The sequence below is a fragment of the Chaetodon trifascialis genome, chromosome 16 (genome assembly GCF_039877785.1).
Source record: "Chaetodon trifascialis isolate fChaTrf1 chromosome 16, fChaTrf1.hap1, whole genome shotgun sequence".
NCBI classification, from domain to species: domain Eukaryota; kingdom Metazoa; phylum Chordata; class Actinopteri; order Chaetodontiformes; family Chaetodontidae; genus Chaetodon; species Chaetodon trifascialis.
The window spans coordinates 10,262,534-10,280,910 of record NC_092071.1 but is presented as its reverse complement, the minus strand read 5'-3'; the positions used below and the strand labels follow the sequence as shown (position 1 = coordinate 10,280,910).

The following is an 18,377-nucleotide window of genomic DNA, read 5'->3' as shown; positions in this document are numbered from 1 at the left end:
CCTAACCTGAAGCGCCACATGTTTTCTGACGCAGAGCCAAGGTTCTCGTATGATCTCGCGAATCCAGCTGCCTCGCAAGGTAAACACTGTGGAAAATGACTTCTGGTTGGCTGAGCCGCGTTCGAAACCGAACGGAAAGTGTCCAATTGAGAGCGTGACCACAGTCAACGTTCATACAACGGCTTTGTGAGTAGCATTGCGATTGCATTTTTGAGTGGAGACCTCATATTCTTACCATATCAAACGGTAAATATTATTTACTGTTCCGTACATATTAAGTGTAATATCTCAATGATGATTTAGTTGTAAAACTTTTGCAATGAAAACATGATGGCCGCTAGAAATCGCTTTCGGGTTCCAGCGTAGAAGTAGCCTTCAAATTTAGTTACTCCAATGTCGTGTGGTAGCCAACCTGTACATACACTTTTTGATTTCAGAAAAAAAAGGCACCGCTGGGATTCGAACCCAGGATCTCCTGTTTACTAGACAGGCGCTTTAACCAACTAAGCCACGGCGCCACGTGGTGCTTGGGGTGGCAGTGCATAATATGAAAGAAGAGGATTCCATAAATCTATATTTCTTTTATTTGTAATGCTCATGTAATTCTCTACAATTTGTAAATAATCATATCTCAATGCTTAAATACATTTATTAACACGAGAAAGTCTTTGCCATTCGCTTCTTGTTTTAACTATTTAAGGCAATTTTAATGGGGTTATTTTCAATGTATTTCAATACCCCTGCAAAGCTCTTTGCATTGCCTTGTGGTGCTATATAAATAAATTTGCCTAGCTTTTTTCCAAGGCAATCTCATCATAAATACTCTATCATAGCTAAGCATACTTACAATGTGGTATTAAATATGTAACTTTCTTCCAAACGGCTAGCTTCTAACCCAAAAGATAATCAATCATTGACGCTGAAATGTCCAAATCCGACAGATTGAAGTCGCCCAGGTCCTTAAAGCACAGATCGGATAAGTCCCCCATGTCGTCAGTGGTGGAGAAGTGCTGGCGGTCCAGCTGTCTCTGGACGTTGTCCTTGGGTCCAGAATGCGCGACTGTGGCGCAGCGGCTACCCACAGGCTCGGCTCCCTGCGCGTCTCCGAAAAAAGCCTCAAAGTCTGTCAGATCCCATTCAGCGAGCCCGCTGTGCGGAAACACATCACGGCAGTAATCAGTAAAGTCTGGGGTTTGGTAGTGATAGTCTTGGGGGAGCCCGGGGAGACCGGGTCCATGAGGGGAGGAGAATGTCGCTTGGTCGGCGGCGATAGGAGATGTGGGTGCGGGCAAGGACATGGTCTGACTCCCCAGGATGGTTGAGAGCCTGGTGGACTGGGGTAAACTTGGTGCAGGGTACCCTGGTGGGGACGGCAGGCTTGGAGTAGGAGAGAAGGAAGGAGCAGGAAACTGTGGACTGAGATCTGGAGTGTTGGTGAACTGCGGATGAAGGTAGTCTGTGGAGGGTTTGGCGACCTCTCTGGATGGTTTCTTGCTCTTGAAATAGCGTGCGCGTCTATTTTGAAACCAAACCTGTTGGAGAGAATAAATTGTGGTTATTTTTATGGAAAACTTGCACATAGTTCACAAGTAGGCATGGAAAGTCTGTGAAGCACATGCCATACCTGAATTTTAGACTCCGGTAGCCCGGTTATAGAGGCGAGAGACTCCTTCATTTTAATGTCCGGGTACTGTGTGACAGAGAAGGCCCTCTCCAGCTCGCTCAGCTGCGCCTTGCTGAAAGTCGTGCGCTTCCGGCGGCGCTGGGTGTCTGAGCGCGTCGTGTGGCGAACATCATGATGCACTACAGGGAGAAGACAGAATATTACATTCACATATTATAGTCACTTTTCTGAACTCTAAATTAGACTTGAACACATGTTGAGTACAGAAATCAACTACATCTGAACTTCGGTGAATATAGAACGGTGGACAAGACTAAATGCCTTAAACTTTATAAACTGTTCAATTCGTTTGTGGTTTCTTATGCAACCAAAATAAAATAGAGCACGTTGTAGTTTAAAAGTCTTAACACAGTAGATGCATGAAGTCACTCACCTCTGCTGGAGTCCTGTGCGTAATGGTCGTTGTTGTTCATATCCATGCTTGTCGCGGACCAGTAATGTCCCGAGTAAAACGTGTTCATCTCGGAAATGTTTCCGCCAGTAAAGTCTAGCCCAAATGCCATTCTTCTATAGATAATTCAAGCAGAGAGTGAAAAAGTGTGGATGCTCCCTCGAGTCTCCGTTGGTCACTTGTGAACACGCAGGACGCCAGAGGTTTTTATACTTTGCTCGAAAGACCCAAAACGACCCCCGCACCCCACCCTCCTGCGTATCTCAGTAGTGAATATTGTCAAGCTTTACAAACGCGTGCCTTTGATGTGTCACACACCTATGGACGGCTGTCCGGCTAATAGGTGTCTGTTTGATCCCCGATGACCCATTAATGTGCCCGTTTAGCCTAGACGGAGCTTGGCCTCTCCCACAGAAGCGTCAGGTCTCCCAACATCGAGATCTTCTGGCAAATCTCTGCATCCAAAATGATTTGCAGCCTAAAAACTTTCCTAAAATCACTCACACCAGTTTAGTTTGTGGGGAAAATGGAAGGATACAACGTGACGTGACAAGACATTTGTCCACATTAAGTCTTTTTTAGGCCAATAGACGCAGGGAGTTTAGATGAAATGTCTGTTTGATTTTCAGAATTCAAACGTAATACAATAATTTATTGTTCAATCCAATAATCATAATAGACTAATGGAGTACATTTGGACTGGGTTACACAAGGCTGATAACATGCAGGTAAAGCAACGATCACACTTCTCTGACACCTCAGTCTGTGGCACATCCTCTCCTCCACAGCGCGCTGCCTCCTGGTGCGCAGCAGGAAAAAAAAAATCAGTGTGTGGACAGTGGAAGTGTATTGAAGCTGCCGGAGTGTGAGGCTTCAGTCAGCCGTAATGCGTCGAGGTGACAAATCGGGCTACTTATTCTGCTTCCTGGTCGGTTGCGTTTCCACCGATCGAGACATCAAAACACCGGATAGCGCACAGTCCAGCGCACAGCCAGTTCCCAGGCTAGTGCCAGACTCACCGTGTATGGGCCATTGGAAAACTGAATTTACATGTCCAAACACAGGGCTGGATCAGGAAGCTAAAAGCTAATACAGGCTGAAATATACATGTTAAATTATGCCCAAGTTTTGCCTTTAATGGATATTTCAAATAACGAAGTGCCACACTTTGTCAACAGCGAATCTCTCTTGTCCACATGGAGAGCACGTGAGGTAAGGAATGATTTTGGAGCCATAAAGGCCAATAGGCTCACTGAAGAGGAGACATTAACCTTGATGATTAGCAAATTAGCAGTGCAGTATTCCATATTGACTCCCACTCCCATGAACAATGGGCCATTAACGCGACTGCAGGCCGTCACATGACTTACATTAAGACAATATATTTGATACACCAAATTTAGATGGGCCATCGAAACCGGGTCACATGCTACCACAGCCCAGTGACTGACCTCTGTGGCCCCTGACACCCAACAGTTACTCTGTCAAACAGACACCTACTGATGTTGAGGTTTCATAGGTGTTATATGACTCTTCTCCAGCTGAGGGAGAAATCACCTCTGACATTATTAAAGCTTGCAAAGTATTATTTGTGATGCTGTCTATATAGTGGTGGAAAGTAAGTAAGTAAGTAAGTAAGTACATTTACTTAAGTACTGTAGGGCCATTTAGGTTAAAAAAAAAGAGAGAGAGAGAGAGAGAGAGAGAGATCTGTACTTTATTTGAATATTTGCATTTCATGCTGAGTTTCTACTTCTTTGCAGCTCAATTTCAGAGGGAAATCTTGCACTGTTGACTCCTCACTACATTTATCTGACAGCTATAGTTAATAGTTACTTTTCAAATCAAAAACATGGTATTTTAAAGAAATGTAAAAACAACAATTATAACAAGCTACCCATCAGTAATTATATAAATTGCATAAATTAGTTGATTTGTCAATTATAATAAAAAATACAGTTTTGATAACTGACCCGTTGTTACAGCTTCTCAAATGTGAAGATTTTCTACTTTTTCCAATCTTATATAAGGCTATAATATGGACTAAATGGATTGATCAAGAAAATAATCATCTGATTAATCCATAATGAAAATGATCAGTATTTTAAGACCAGAATAAAATGTTAAAAAGGTATTTGCTTCACCTCAACCAACTGCAAGACAAAAGGCAACTAAAGCATTAATACATTAGTAATAATACTCTAATGATACAATATATGTTAGTATGACACTCACAGGGGCCTAGTACTTTCAATTTTAATTTTTCATATTTCCTATATTACTTTTTCATTTACTTATATGAAATTTTCTACATAAGAATTTTTTTTACTACTTACTGTATTTTAACGCTGTGGTATTAGTAGTTTTACTGTAGGAATATTCCTCCACCACTGGTCGAAAGGCAAGTATAATGCAGTCCTCAATTTGTTTCTCTGGAGACACAAGGAGAGTGAGACGAAAGTGGCCACTAGGGGGCAGCATTACACAGCATGTATCTATCGATCTATGGTGGAGTGTTGATCTACCACTTTAAAAGATTTTATGTTGGTTTGTCCTATAGTTTGTCACTCAGTCAGTGGTGGATGAAGTATTCAGATCCTTTACTTAAGGAAAAGTGCCAATACAGCCATGCAGAAATACTCCATTATGCGTTAAGCCTCACTTTGGAAGCAGCATGTAACCGTTTAGCCGCTAGAGGTAGAGCTAGCTCAAAACACTTTATTTCCAGTTTTATATGTGAGGAAATCAAATAATTCTGACGGGTCATGAGATGATCAGTTGGAGAGGAGTGGAAAAAAAGTTCTGAAACACACAATCTGTTTTCATTTGTTGGACTTTTCTCAAATTCTTGGTGAGAAATGGGATCATTTGAATGTTTATTGAAATGAAAGCATGAAGTGACTCGTAACTAAAGCTGTCAAATAAATGTAGTGGAGGAGAAAAGTGCAATGATTCCCCCTGTGATTTATTAAAATGTCAGAGGTCAAATCACAAACAGACACAATGACCTCTTTTAGACATTCCTTCTTTTCTCCTCACACATTTCTTGTTCTGAGTCTCTGCAGCCCAAACTGTACTCCTGACTTCTCCATAAAAAAAAAAACTCACAATACACAAACTGTCCTTCTCTCTGCGTCTGAATGCTTCAGTTTATACCTCACAAACTCAGGTGTGCACACAGAGAAATGCTGGTCTTCCATGTCCACACTACTCTCTAAGAAATCAGGATTGACACTCAGGTGTGAATGACGCTGTGCCCTCCTCTCCCTCACCTACATCCTCGCTCCTTCCTTCACAATACACAAACACCATTCCTCATGCCGCTGTTTGATGTGGAAACTCCAGCCACATTTCCTGTCAACCTGAGAGATTTTTGGGCCTAATCCATGTGCTGCCTGGCTGAGGTGAGGGAGTTACTCCTCAGCCATGTCCATTAAAAGTCTTTCTGGATCTGAAAAATAGAAGCTAAGTGCGATTCAAGCTTGGCTGTGGATGAAAGGACGTCAGGCTCTGTAGGGGAAGAAGGCAAAGAAAGAGACAGGATTTAGTGCAGCTATAGTTACAAAATAAATAGATATTATGGCTCTGAAGGAATGTGGAGGACAAGAAACTGGAATATTCTCGGCGTGACTTTAGCTTGAATTTGGATGAAAGTACAGAAAGCAGGAGTGCAGAGCAAAAAGTCCATGAAGAGAATTTATTGTTCAGTCAAATGAGTTCATCATACAAAATAAACAAACTCACTCTTTCCTGAGAATGAGATTTGCATAGTTTGTGTCTGGTGTTACATTTCTGTTTTCCTTTTGAGCTGTGTGTTTTTGTATCAAGGTGAAGTCATAGGTTAAAATGCAGGTTGATTCATGCCCCTATAAAGATAACATGAAAAATAAATCAATGAACCATGACTCAGATTTTATTTCAGATATTAGCATTGCTCCTGAGAGACTTGACCCAGGTGTGATGGATGTGTCACAGCTGAAATAGCCTAGAATATTTTTTCAGTTCCAGGTATCACATGGGGCTGAGATTTAAAGTTAAAGTGTGACTGCTGGCATTTGATGAAAGAAGGATACATCCATAACAGACTGGAATAAATACTGTATATTATGTGATTATTGATTATATTATCATTAAAAGTGCTGATGTTTTGTGATCTAATTATTTAGATATACTTTTACATATTTAAAAATGTCTAGAACAGGCCTCCTGTTCTGCAATAGGATTATATATATATATATGTTTTTCATTTGTTATTTGTAACAGTGTTTGAGTCCAAAAACGTTTAATTATAGCGGCATTATGTAGCACCAACAATAGTACTTAAAATCAGTATGTATCCACACAACTGAAACACATGGCTGAGACATTTTTCCTATTCCTATTTATTTAATTAATTAATTTATTTATTTTTTATGAGAAATACAGTGTGGTTTATTATGGGTGTGATTTAGGAGCCTTTGGGGTCACATTCTAACCAGGAAAACCCAGGATGACCCCTTTGGAGCCACTTCAGGTCACAGCTGAGCTCACATTAAGCAACCTTTGACACTGAACCATGACTCAGCAGCCATGCTAGCTAGTGAAGCTAAGCAGGTTCTTTTAGCTAATGGTTAATATCAACAGGCTAACATGCTCACAATGACAGTGCTAAAGTATGATGTTTACCAGGTAAATGCCGCTAGCATGCTAACATTTGCTAATTAACTGATGGGATTGTCATTAGTCCCGCAGGTTTTTGGAAATAAATCTAAATACTTAACAAATTTGCATTTTGAACTGATGTTCAGGGGATCACTGAAGACATTCATTTTCATCCTCTGGGAGGTTTGATATCCAAATCAAATTTCATAGCTGTCAAGATATTTAACAAGCTAAAAACCAAAAATATCAGGGGAAAGTAAATATAGAGGAAGTGTTCATCTTTTGGGGACCATGAATGTCTGTAGTAAATTTACAAGCAATTCATAAAGTAAATATTAGATATTTCAGTGTGGACACATGCATTAGCCCAACAGTAGACATTCTTGCAGCTAGCAACGGCTAACAGCTAGCAGCTTGGTCCGGCCCCTGCGGAGGTGTGACCTAGCGGGCAGGGGTAAAGAGCTGTGCTCTGCAGCAGCGGTCATCACTCATCTGCTCTACGGCGGGCTGACCCACCACCAAGACCGAGAGGACCCCAAGAAATCAACTGCAACTGAAATAATCCAGGTAGGATTAAAACAGAGTCTATCGCGCAGTGTTTAGTCTCTCTGACATGTAGGACCACGCATCTAACGGCTGACAGGCAGCGACCAACGGAGCGGGGGGGGGAGTGTCGGGAAACGAAGGGACGAACACTTAACATTTATCTGTAAAGAGAAATATGTGATCAAGAATATAAATCCGCCATTGTTACAAATTTGAGAGATATTAAATGTCAACTGTGTAGAGTTAAGGCTCAGTTTCAAGTTGTAACGTTAAGTTTCCGTTAGCTGCCAAACGTTGAAGCACCCGGATGTCATAACGTTAGTTTATTTCACTGTACAGCGTCTGTTTACTGCTCCTTCAACTTTCACCTAGTAGATAAAATTCCCAGGGAGGTGTCTAATTACCCCTTCAATAGAACCAATTCTCCGTTTTCTATAAACAAAGTAGCGCACATAACTGGCTGCGATTTGATGTGAGGATCATTTAAACTGCATCATGGTCGATCAATAAAGACGCCATATGTCTCCCTTTGCAGTACTGGACTGGAAAAATACTCAGATCATCAACTATCATCAACATCAACCATTTACTAAAACTCTCACTACCACAATGCATTCAGAGTATTCAGACCTTTTACTCAGGTAAAAGTAGTACTGAAATAAAAAAAAAAACATTGCAAGTTAAAATCCTGCACTTGCAATGTTACCTGAGTTGAAGTATGTAAATATAATCAGGAAATGTATTATTTCAAGTATTAAAAGTACAAATACTGAATGCAATTGTTATATTGTTATATATTATATTCTTAGGGTATTATTACTCATGCATTAATCTAAAACAAGGACTTTACTGATGTAGTTGGTTGAGGTGGAGCTCATTTTTAACTGCTAATGTAATAACTAATGGTTATTTTCATCATGGATGAATGTGCTGATTATTTTCTCAATTAATCGATTGATCGCTTGCTTTGCAAAACTTCAGAAAATAGCGAACCACACAGTCAGATTAATCTTATATTATATTTCCTTCTCAATCGCTGTGGAGTACAAGTGTAAAGACTCAGACAAAGCACCTCAAATTTTTGCTTAAGTAACAGTACATGAGTAAATGTACTTAGTTACATTCCACCACTGAAAAACACTTGAAAGTCCTGAATTTTACTCAAGTTGAATGCAAAAGTACCATGTAAAACATGCTTGATGCATCAAAATTAAAATGGATGGCCTGTTTACACTGTCGAAACATGAAATTTCTATTTCCAATTAGCAATCAAGCAATAATTATAGATTAATTGATAGATTAATGAAAATAATCATTACTTGTCACCCTTAAACTGATTATATAATTATGTAAGCATCATTTTCTTTTTGTAACTAACTAAGCTAATTTTAACTACATACTATTAGTACTTAAATCTGTAACACTTAATTTTTTCAGTGCAAAATTTTAAACAGTGAGGTGCTTTAGTTGTGTAATTATTGTGGTACAGTAAAAAGTGAAATACTTCAATTTTCCCTCTAAGAAGCAGTAAAGCAGACATACAAAGTACCACGCACCTTCTGTATGTGATCTGTGATCAGCCTATTTGATTTTCTTTTTTTTCCCCAGGATGTCCCGGGAGGAGCAGGCAGTGGCTCGAGCCAGGAAAGCCTTTGAAACAGGCAGGTCCAAATCTTTAGATTACCGGATATTGCAGCTGAGGAACATCCAGCGGTTCATCACTGAGAGACAGAAAGAGATTTCAGATGCCATGAGGAAAGACCTCCATAGGGTGAGTGGCAAGTGGCTCCTCTGAAATAATCTGTACCTGCTCTCCAACAAGACGATAAAACGAATCCCAGGGAAGTAATCACTAATCATTTCTGAGTCTGTTGCTTCAGACCACTTCTTAGCCACAAATTAGCCATTAGTTCCTAGTCTTTTCTGATGCAACGTACAAGAGTTTGTGTTAAAGGTCTTTTTCTTGGGTTTGTAAATAGGCTTTATTATGAAAACATACAGTTAAAAACGAAACAACATCAGCAAGTCCAGTGTCATTGTCTTTATCCTCCAGAGCGAGGTGACCACCCAGATTTTTGAGACTCTGGGTGTGGAGCACGAAATCGACCTGATCACCAGCAAGCTGAAGGAGTGGGCGGCCCCTCGGCCCGTGGAGAAGAACGTGATGACTATGATGGACACCGTCTACATCCAGCCGGAACCACTGGGAGTGGTGCTTATCATCGGGGCCTGGAATTACCCCTGGGCTCTCACCCTCCAGCCGCTCCTCGGAGCCATCGCTGCTGGTATGGTAGCGTGCTGTGTGCATGCGGGGTTGTGGTGGGCGAAAGAACAGCATGCGTGTGATGTAACAACGTCAGCATTCACATTTGTATCTGATGTCCTCGTCTCTCCCCCTGTGACGAATTTTGACAAGCCTGTTATTTATTTATTTTATTTTTTTATTTATTTATTTTTTTTAATTGGTGAAATTTAGTGACAACAGACAAGGGGACAAATAAATTGCACCAAATGAACATAAAGTACAGACGATGGACATACAATACAAACCGCAACAGACAACAACATAGAGTTGCATTGGTGTGTATATAGGTGTGTGTGTGTGTGTGTGTGTGTGTGTGTGTGTGTGTGCGTGTGTGTGTGTGTGTGTGTGTGTGCATGTGCATGTACTTCATGAAAAGACAGAGGGTATGGTATTATTGCATCCAATATTGTATAGCTAATATAATGAAAATAGATGAATAAATAAAGTATAAAGAATAAATAAATTAATTAATTAATTAATTAATAAAAAAAAGAAAAGAGGAAGAGAAAAAAAAGTATATATATACATACTTAAACATACATACATGAATGCAATATAATATGGCATATCTTAATGTAATATAATGTAATGTACTTTAGCTTAATATAATGCGGCATAATATTATAAGATAATGTAATATAATCCAAGCTGATACAACACATTATGACGTGATATAGCACAATATAGCAATATAGTATAGCATCATATGATATAATATAACATAACATAGTAATCCATTATTATATGATATATACCATAATCTAGTATAAGCCGATATATCGTCATGATGACAATCTCGAGAATAATAATTGCTAATATATAATTGCAATGAGGGGCGAGGCCAGACCAGGGCATCAGGGAAGCAAGCATGAGGCCCCCCCACCGGGCCCCGAGTAGTATGGCTCAGCGGGAGCAGGGTGATACGCCAGCGGAAAGAGCCCGCCCCCCCAATTTGATTTTATTTTCATTTTAGTCTATGGCCGATCATGCCTTGGGCCGCACCCAGACCCTGAGGTGGCTGCTGGCCCGTTGCAGATCTAGCCTCCTGTGTCTCTTCCTGGTCAGGGCAACTCCCAGACCCTTGGGAGGGAGTCTGCCTACTAAGAACTGGCGTTATTTATTTATTTTTATATTTATTATTGTTATTTTCTTTATTTATGTTTTGAGAGAGGGAGAGAGGTAGGGTCAAACCACCCCGTCCGCCACCTGTCCCCACCGGAGGTCCTACATCCCCAGAGAGCCAGGCACGGAGCTCCCGTCAATCGTGATGATGACGTTATTATAATGTCATCATCACGATTACCGTTACAATAACATGAAGTAAGTTTCAATAGTTATGATGATGATATAACAACAAAAGGATAATAATGAAAAGTAATAATAACATTAATAACAATAGTGATAATTATCCCAATCATAATCATAGTTGTGATAATACTAGTAGTTATAATATAATAACAGTAATAACGATATACGGGGGAAGTAAATACGACTAAATAAATAAATAAAATGAACAAAGAGCGTGTTTTATGGGCTTATGGAGGAGTGGGCTTGTGGAGATGTGCGTGGGCTGTTCTGGTGTGATATGGTATCAAATAAGAAATGGGTTCCAGGTGTCATTAAAGGTCGACATATTGCCTTTGTTAGAAGCTGTCATTTTCTCTACTGAGATGAATTCTGTAAGAAGGTTGGTCCAGTAGTTGATGTGTAATGATTGTTTTGATTTCCAGTTTAACAGAACTGTTTTCTTGGCGATAGTTAGAGATATGAGCAACGGGTTCCTATATTTGGTTGGGAGGTTAATTTGTGTGATATTGCCGAGCAAGCAGAGGGATGGGGGTTGACAAGCCTGTTACTTGTGATCCATTTCCTCTTTTCATGAGGCATTAAGCAACATTCTTTACTCTCTTCCAGCTTGTGATTAGTAGGACAAAGGCCACGTTGTGAACTCTATACAGCAGCCATGAGAGAGTTAAAAGATTAGCGGTAGATTCAGAATAAAAAATATCTGTGTGTAATTGTTGCATGCAGGTGATCATGCGTGAACCCTGTGCATTGCTCCTATCAGTGAATGCTCAAAGGGCAAACTCTGAGTGAATGACTCTTAGATAACTCATGAATAATGCATTTATTTCTCAAAGGTGAACTTTAAATGGCCACCGTGCGCTTGTGTAGAGGCTCTAAATCAAGTGTTATGGCCGGGCAATGATCACTTTGTGATGCAAACCTCAGCACAGCGTTTGCTTGTGACTGTTTCACCTGACACTGCAGTGTTTTTAACAGTCTTTTGTCTGATTCTTTATTTGCTTGAATCTTTTGTTTGGTACTTGTTCCCAGTGATAGTTTTAGGTATTAGTGCTGCTGAAGCTGCTGCAAGGACACAGCTCATTTGTATTTCATTAGGTTAAAGCCTGTTTAGACTCAAACTCTGATGGGTGGAGGACTTCAATAAACTGAGTCCTCTGCAAGTGCAGCCCATGCAGAGCAGTGTTTGCACAGCATGGACTTCGTCCTTAGTGCTATCAGATCATACACTGTGAATAATATCAGCCTTACAGGTCAGAGGTCTTTGTTTTTTTTACCTGGTGAAAAAAATCAAATCTAGTTTAAAGGTAACTGTCAACACCATCACCTGACAAAATTATTAGCACTTGTAACTTTTGTTTCAAGTCCATAAAATGTCTCTGGGTATTGTGTTATTATGCATCACCTTCCAACAACAAATAAACAGTTGACCTGGGAAACAGTATGACTGTCTAATTTTACACCAGAAGAACAGCTACATGATGCAATACATTTGACTGTAAGCAAGGCAAATATTAGACTTATCCAGGATTTGTAGACATTTGGGTTAATCCTCCTCTAATGTTTGGTTCTATGTCATTTGCAACATTACTAAAGTAGCTCATAAAAGACTAAGATGTCCATTAAATAGTTAGAACTACAGACGTTAGAAATGTTATAAATGGTGTATTGATGAGACCACACGACTGTCAGAAGCATAAACACATTTCATATTAAATTTGTGCTGATTCACTTGGTAAAGCAAACCAAATGTCATAAAAGCAGCAAAATGAAAGCTATGCAACATATTTGTTAACTCTGCACAGTATATCATGGCGCTTTCTATTTTGTAATATCTATCTTTTTACCCGTCCAGGTAATGCTGCTGTGATCAAGCCCTCTGAGGTCTCTGTTCACACTGCAAAGGTCATGGAGGACCTGCTGCCCCTTTACATCGACAAAGTGAGGACAAGTGTCATAACATCCACATAATGTGCTCTGAAGACACTGTTTCTGTTCTGCTCAATACTGTGTTTTTGCAAGTTAATTAGCTGTTTTCACAGGATTTACATATTAATATGCCAGTAGAAATGTAGTACGGTAGAAAAACATTAATCCTCGTCTCTCACCAAATGAGGATAATACTGGCAGGCTCTGTTCCACAAAGATTAACATAATTAGCCAGCTTTACATTTTCTCAAACAGGATTATTTCCTCTGTGGACAGAAACACAGATTTTGGCTCGTGTTTACAGTCCACATTCTGATTCCATGTTTACTGACACAGGAAAACATTGTTTACTCTAGCACATGCACTGCATGCTGCTTTGTGATAACTGACCGTGTGTTTCTGCCCTGTGTGTCAGGAGCTTTACCCTGTAGTGAATGGAGGCGTGCCAGAGACTCAGGAGCTGCTGCGCCACAGGTTCGACCACATCTTCTACACCGGCAGCACCATGGTGGGCAAGGTGATCATGGAGGCTGCTGCCAAACACCTGACACCCGTCACCCTGGAGTTGGGCGGCAAGAGTCCCTGCTACATTGACAAGAACTGTGACCTAAGCACAGCCTGCAGGTCAGAACCATGACCGTTCGGCTTTTTCTCACTTCAGTTTCTCAGTTAGTTTTCTCTAATGTCCTTATATAGTATTTTCATTGAAATAACATGTTTTTCATCCAGACTGTCTTGTACTGTAGCTGCTCCTTCCTGAGACTCTCCTGTTAACTCTTCCACTGTATAGGCGTATTGCCTGGGGAAAGTACAGTAACTGTGGTCAGATCTGCATCTCCCCAGACTACGTCCTCTGTGAGCCCAGCATCCAGAACCAGGTCATCGCAGAGGTCAAGAAGGCCATTAAGGTACCAAAGACGTGAAAGCACACACTAAGTAAAAGCAGTGATCCATTTATTCCATTCATTCCATTCCATAAACTTAAAAAACAGGCAATTCTGTCCCAAAGTTTCACTATCAAAGGCCCCAAAAACACTGATAGCAGTAACCTATAAGGTAACAGGAAAACTAACTGACTCAATCATTGATTTAGGTGGCCAATTATTTAGTTAATTTTTGATATTGAATCTTTTCAAATCCTGCAGCTCTCACAGTGAATCATTTTGTCTGATATTATGGGGAATCTGACCCAGGAACAGCTTTTATGACTACCTCTATTGAAATAAGCAACCCTCTGGCTGATGGTCTCCTTTGCTTATTTAGGTCCTACAGAGGCATCAGATTTAAATTGAGACTGAGTCATAACCAGCTTAACAAGGATGTTTGTGTAGTTATGAGACTGTTTGCTCTGGCAGGACTTCTACACAGACAACCCAAAGACCTGCCCTGACTACGGACGCATCATCAACCAGCGCCACTTCAAGAGGATAATGGCCATGGTGGAGGGCAGCACCATCGCTGCGGGGGGAGAAAATGACGAGTCAGCGTGCTACATAGGTAACACTTCTGACACCTTCACATGAATTAATCAGGACTTATCTGCCTGAGTATGTGAGTCAGGTGTCTCAAAACCATTTAGTCAGCTGTTTTTATGGGTTCTATTCGGGCAATTACATTAAAAACAAAGCAAGGGATAAAAATGTCTCTGTGTTGTGTTCAGCCCCCACAATTCTGCGGGACGTGAAGCCAGAGGGAAAGGTGATGCAGGACGAGATATTCGGGCCTCTGCTTCCCATCATGACGGTCAGCGGCCTGGATGAAGCGATCAAGTATATCAATAAGAATGAGAAACCTCTGGCCCTGTATGTCTTCACACACGATAACAAGGTATCTAACAGCAGGCATGACACACACCCTTTTTTACAGCTGTTATGAAAGCAAGGCCTCGATCTGGATACCATATCCAGACAATAAACGATCCAATCTTGGCTTTGCCTTCACACCTGATATTTTTAAGGTTGTCCTCACTGAGATGTGATCTCTGTCCTCCAGAGCTAAACCTGTGCAGGAGCTGGCAGCAAATCAATCCCAGACTCCCTTTAACAGTCACAGAGTTTAGTGGGTTGTTATCTGAAACTTTACAGGCTCTGTGTCAGCAACAAATTCATGGAACAGAATCCATATTTTATGTGACCTTAAAACAAACACCTGCATGTTGTGAATGGATACCAACATGTTGTACGGATTGTGTTCGCACCTGAACACAACACGAACCAGACTAACTCCAGATGAGGACAGGTAGATCCGATCACAGTCTGATGGCGACGTGTTTACACCTCACACTTGTGTCTGGACACAGATCGCATTTTAATCTCATATGTAAAAGGGGTCACACATGCAGTCACGTGTCTACATGTAGGTTCAGACTCACACATGAATCTTGCCTCTTCTCTGTAAAGGTGATACAGAGAGTCAAGGAGGAGACCTCCAGTGGAGCCCTGCTGGCCAACGACTGTCTTGTGCACTATTCTGTCAGCTCTCTGCCTTTTGGAGGAGTGGGTGAGTACACACAGGGATAACTCTTTACAGAAATGCTGCTACTTCCGCTTATTCACTCACTCGTTCACTCAGTCAGTGCTACACTCAGTGGCAAGCAGACTGTCCAAAGTCGACACAACAGCGTTTGCAGAGGTTCGATGACCAAAGCACTTCTGATAGACTGCATAAAGTGGGGTAGAGGTCACAGTGACATCACCATGACTGAGCAGGTTGCACAAGCATTTCATTAGTTATCTACGGCTTTTGTAAATGAGTGTACATGCCCGTCTCATTTGACAAAGTGAGGGGGTGCGGAAGCCGTTCAGATGGGCATTAGGGCGCCCTCTAGTGTTACATTATCACAGCAATGAAACATTTAAATGTCCCATTGGAGCAAACACATGCTCGGTTAAATATATGTTTAAAAATGAGGGCAAACAGTGTATACAGTGCATCACTAATAAGACATTTATTAAAGAATACCAAACTTTTCAGACTGATTTCACACCTTTCAGGCATCCACTGGTTTTCATTCACTTCAGTTTGGTATGAAAATCAAATACTTGCTGGAAATATGATCAGTTACCATCATGTTTCATAATCTCTGCCTTGTCGGTGTTGATGGTCGAATAAACTGCAGTGGTCTCTGTAATACAAGTAACTACTGCTTCTTTTCAGTCTCTTTTTTAACTCCTTGCCTATTTTTAGCGTTGATAGCTCATGAAGCAGGACCTTTATACATCAGGATTTTGCAGAACAGTCCCTGCTTTCAGTTTTTTTTATTGCCTGAATGACATCGTCTTCAGCCATCAAACTTAGAGGCCAACAAGTGTTCACACGGTCAAACCACCTCCCTCTGTGTTCCCGTACAGGACACAGTGGGATGGGTCACTACCATGGCAAGTTCAGCTTTGACCAGCTGAGCCACATGCGTGCTTGTCTCATCAAAAAGCTGAACATGGAGGGGGTTAACAGCATGCGGTACCCGCCGCTCACACTCAACAAACTGGGCTGGGCACGCTTCTTCATCCTGAAGTCCAAAGACATGGGCCGGATTGGACGGATGGCGCTTGTAAGCGTCCTGGCTGTGATGGCTGCTGTTGTGCTGCAGGTGAGTTGCAGAGGAAGAGAGAAACATCACTGCAAAGCGTCAAACAGACTAAGACATGTTTGCATTTTGTATCAGGGGAAGCAAAGTTGGAAGAAAAACCGTTGACCACACCTATCTGAACATAGAAACAAGACCCCTCAATACGCTGCTCTTCATCACCACCAGGGGGCAGAAACGTGCCAGTTTACCTGTGAGACAGTGCTGGAGTCATTTTTCAAGCAGTGTGAATGCAGAGGAAAAGAGCCATTAAAGAAAATTTGCCTCTAACATGACTTTTTTTTTCAGAATCTTGTCTTTTGAAGACATCTTGCTGCTCCCCACGCCACAAGTGTGTAGTTTCCTTCGCCGTCAGGACCGGAAAGAAGAAAACACCGTTTCATACACAAGTTTCTCAATAAATCAAATCAGCATCGGAACTGCTTTAATACAGTTCAGTGAGTTACCTAAATCATTTTTGCATTTCAGTAACTGTGTCATAAATGTCATGAAACATGCTATAGATGATTATTTATTCCAAGCTACAGCTCTTACATTTATATTCAGCAATACTCCGTTCCATTTTAAGCCGTTAGACCAGGTTTGCACACTTAGACAACATCGATATATGTTAAATACACTTGTTTTGTGAATGAAGAAACAGAAAGTGTAAAGCTACCATAAGAATGACAGTAAGATGGCAGGTTTTTTTTGTTTTTTTTTTAACTTGGCTGTGACATGAACACGATTTGTAGCATTTGCGAACAAACCGTGTTCACTGAAGAATAAATGCAGTTCGTAAAACTAAACTACCTGTCTTAATGAGATCGTTTTTATTGCGCAGGAGTTACCTGCGTCCATTCCATTTCAGTGGCTGGGAAGCCGTTAACTTGACGTCCAGTTTGATAAGTACTTGATCAGTTCTGTCCAGTGTAGGTTTGACAGCAGAGATGAAGACAAATCAGTCTGTTTCCAACTGCAGCCTGATGTCAAGGATATTTTTGTTTGTTGTATTTTGGATATTTCATTTTTCTTCAAACACAGAATGCCTACAACAAATTGAAGCAACCTTTTAATTTGTTTGGTAATTTTTTTTAACTGATAGCAGTTGCTACATGTGCTGTAATTTGTAATTAATTGTTGAATAAATCTACAAGTATTTCTATACTGGATTAATATTCAAATAAATATATTTCTACATGGATTGCTTTGTGATTTGGTTCATTTATTTCCATATGGATTATTCAAAAGTGGTAGGTTCTGTATTATGTTGGAGTTGGTTTTCTAACTTTCTGCTAATCGTGGCTTCTCCTGTAGTCTTGGTTAAAAATAAATTCCCACTTCCACAGTTTACAGTGAGACTAATCCTCTTAATTTTGGCTCTGAGTACATAAGACATCATGTACTGATAGAAGACTTCCCAGACTGCACCTTTGGAAACAGTGGAGGTAATTTTAAATTCAGAAGACTGCCAAAGAAAAAGCTGCATTTTTTTTAATTAACAGTTTTTTACAGTTTTACAGCTTAATGTTTCACTCTCCATGATGTTCCTGAGCTGTGCCATCATTGTCCGCAAGTTTTAATTGCTCTCAGATGTTCCATTGTATTCTGTATTTTCACCCACCACCACACTCAGCAATTGACTTGCCATAGAAGAAAACACACAGGTGTAACTAATAACATTAATCACATCACCTCAGCCCCTGTTCAGTGAGCTAACATGCTAAATACAAGCCTGAAAATCACAGCTGACATTTGACTCATACTAAAAGCTCCATGTTCACGTGAACAATGGCTCTGTTCTATACAAGTGTCTCAGGAAGTCATGACAGTGAGCCAGCATGAGCAGCAGCAAGACCCTGAAAGTGAAGCAGCTAAATGGAATGCAGCCATAATTCCTATTGTAATGTGTTGCAATGTCCTCTGTGAAAAAGGCTGCGACCATTTAGCTTTCATTTCAGTATCATTATTCTACATCTTGATTCCAAAGAGGTAAAACATAAATAGAAAC

At 40.6% G+C, this 18,377-nt stretch overlaps 1 protein-coding gene and 1 non-coding gene across 2 annotated transcripts; one reads left to right on the top strand and one right to left on the bottom strand.

The window, feature by feature from the left end:
• Nucleotides 1-444: 444 nt before the first annotated feature.
• trnat-agu (transfer RNA threonine (anticodon AGU)) lies at nucleotides 445-518 on the bottom strand. The gene has a single exon. It is a non-coding gene; the product is annotated as a tRNA-Thr (tRNA).
• A 6,581-nt stretch (nucleotides 519-7,099) lies between these two features.
• Nucleotides 7,100-17,569, top strand: aldh3a2b (aldehyde dehydrogenase 3 family, member A2b). The gene is made up of 11 exons (XM_070983805.1): nucleotides 7,100-7,283; nucleotides 8,871-9,033; nucleotides 9,316-9,547; nucleotides 12,728-12,813; nucleotides 13,217-13,425; nucleotides 13,592-13,709; nucleotides 14,157-14,298; nucleotides 14,462-14,628; nucleotides 15,201-15,300; nucleotides 16,152-16,390; nucleotides 16,676-17,569. Exons 2-11 carry the CDS (start codon nucleotides 8,872-8,874, stop codon nucleotides 16,688-16,690), a joined length of 1,470 nt encoding a protein of 489 aa, XP_070839906.1. The 5' UTR covers nucleotides 7,100-7,283; nucleotide 8,871; the 3' UTR covers nucleotides 16,691-17,569.
• The last annotated feature ends 808 nt before the right edge of the window (nucleotides 17,570-18,377 follow it).

Bases quoted from the DNA above. Each gene is read 5' to 3' on its own strand.
- aldh3a2b (XM_070983805.1), top strand. From the start codon at position 8,872: ATGTCCCGGGAGGAGCAGGCAGTGGCTCGAGCCAGGAAAGCCTTTGAA. The intron at 12,814-13,216 runs GTGAGGACAAGT...CCTGTGTGTCAG, and splicing joins TGCCCCTTTACATCGACAAA to GAGCTTTACCCTGTAGTGAA. The intron at 13,426-13,591 runs GTCAGAACCATG...TCCACTGTATAG, and splicing joins GACCTAAGCACAGCCTGCAG to GCGTATTGCCTGGGGAAAGT.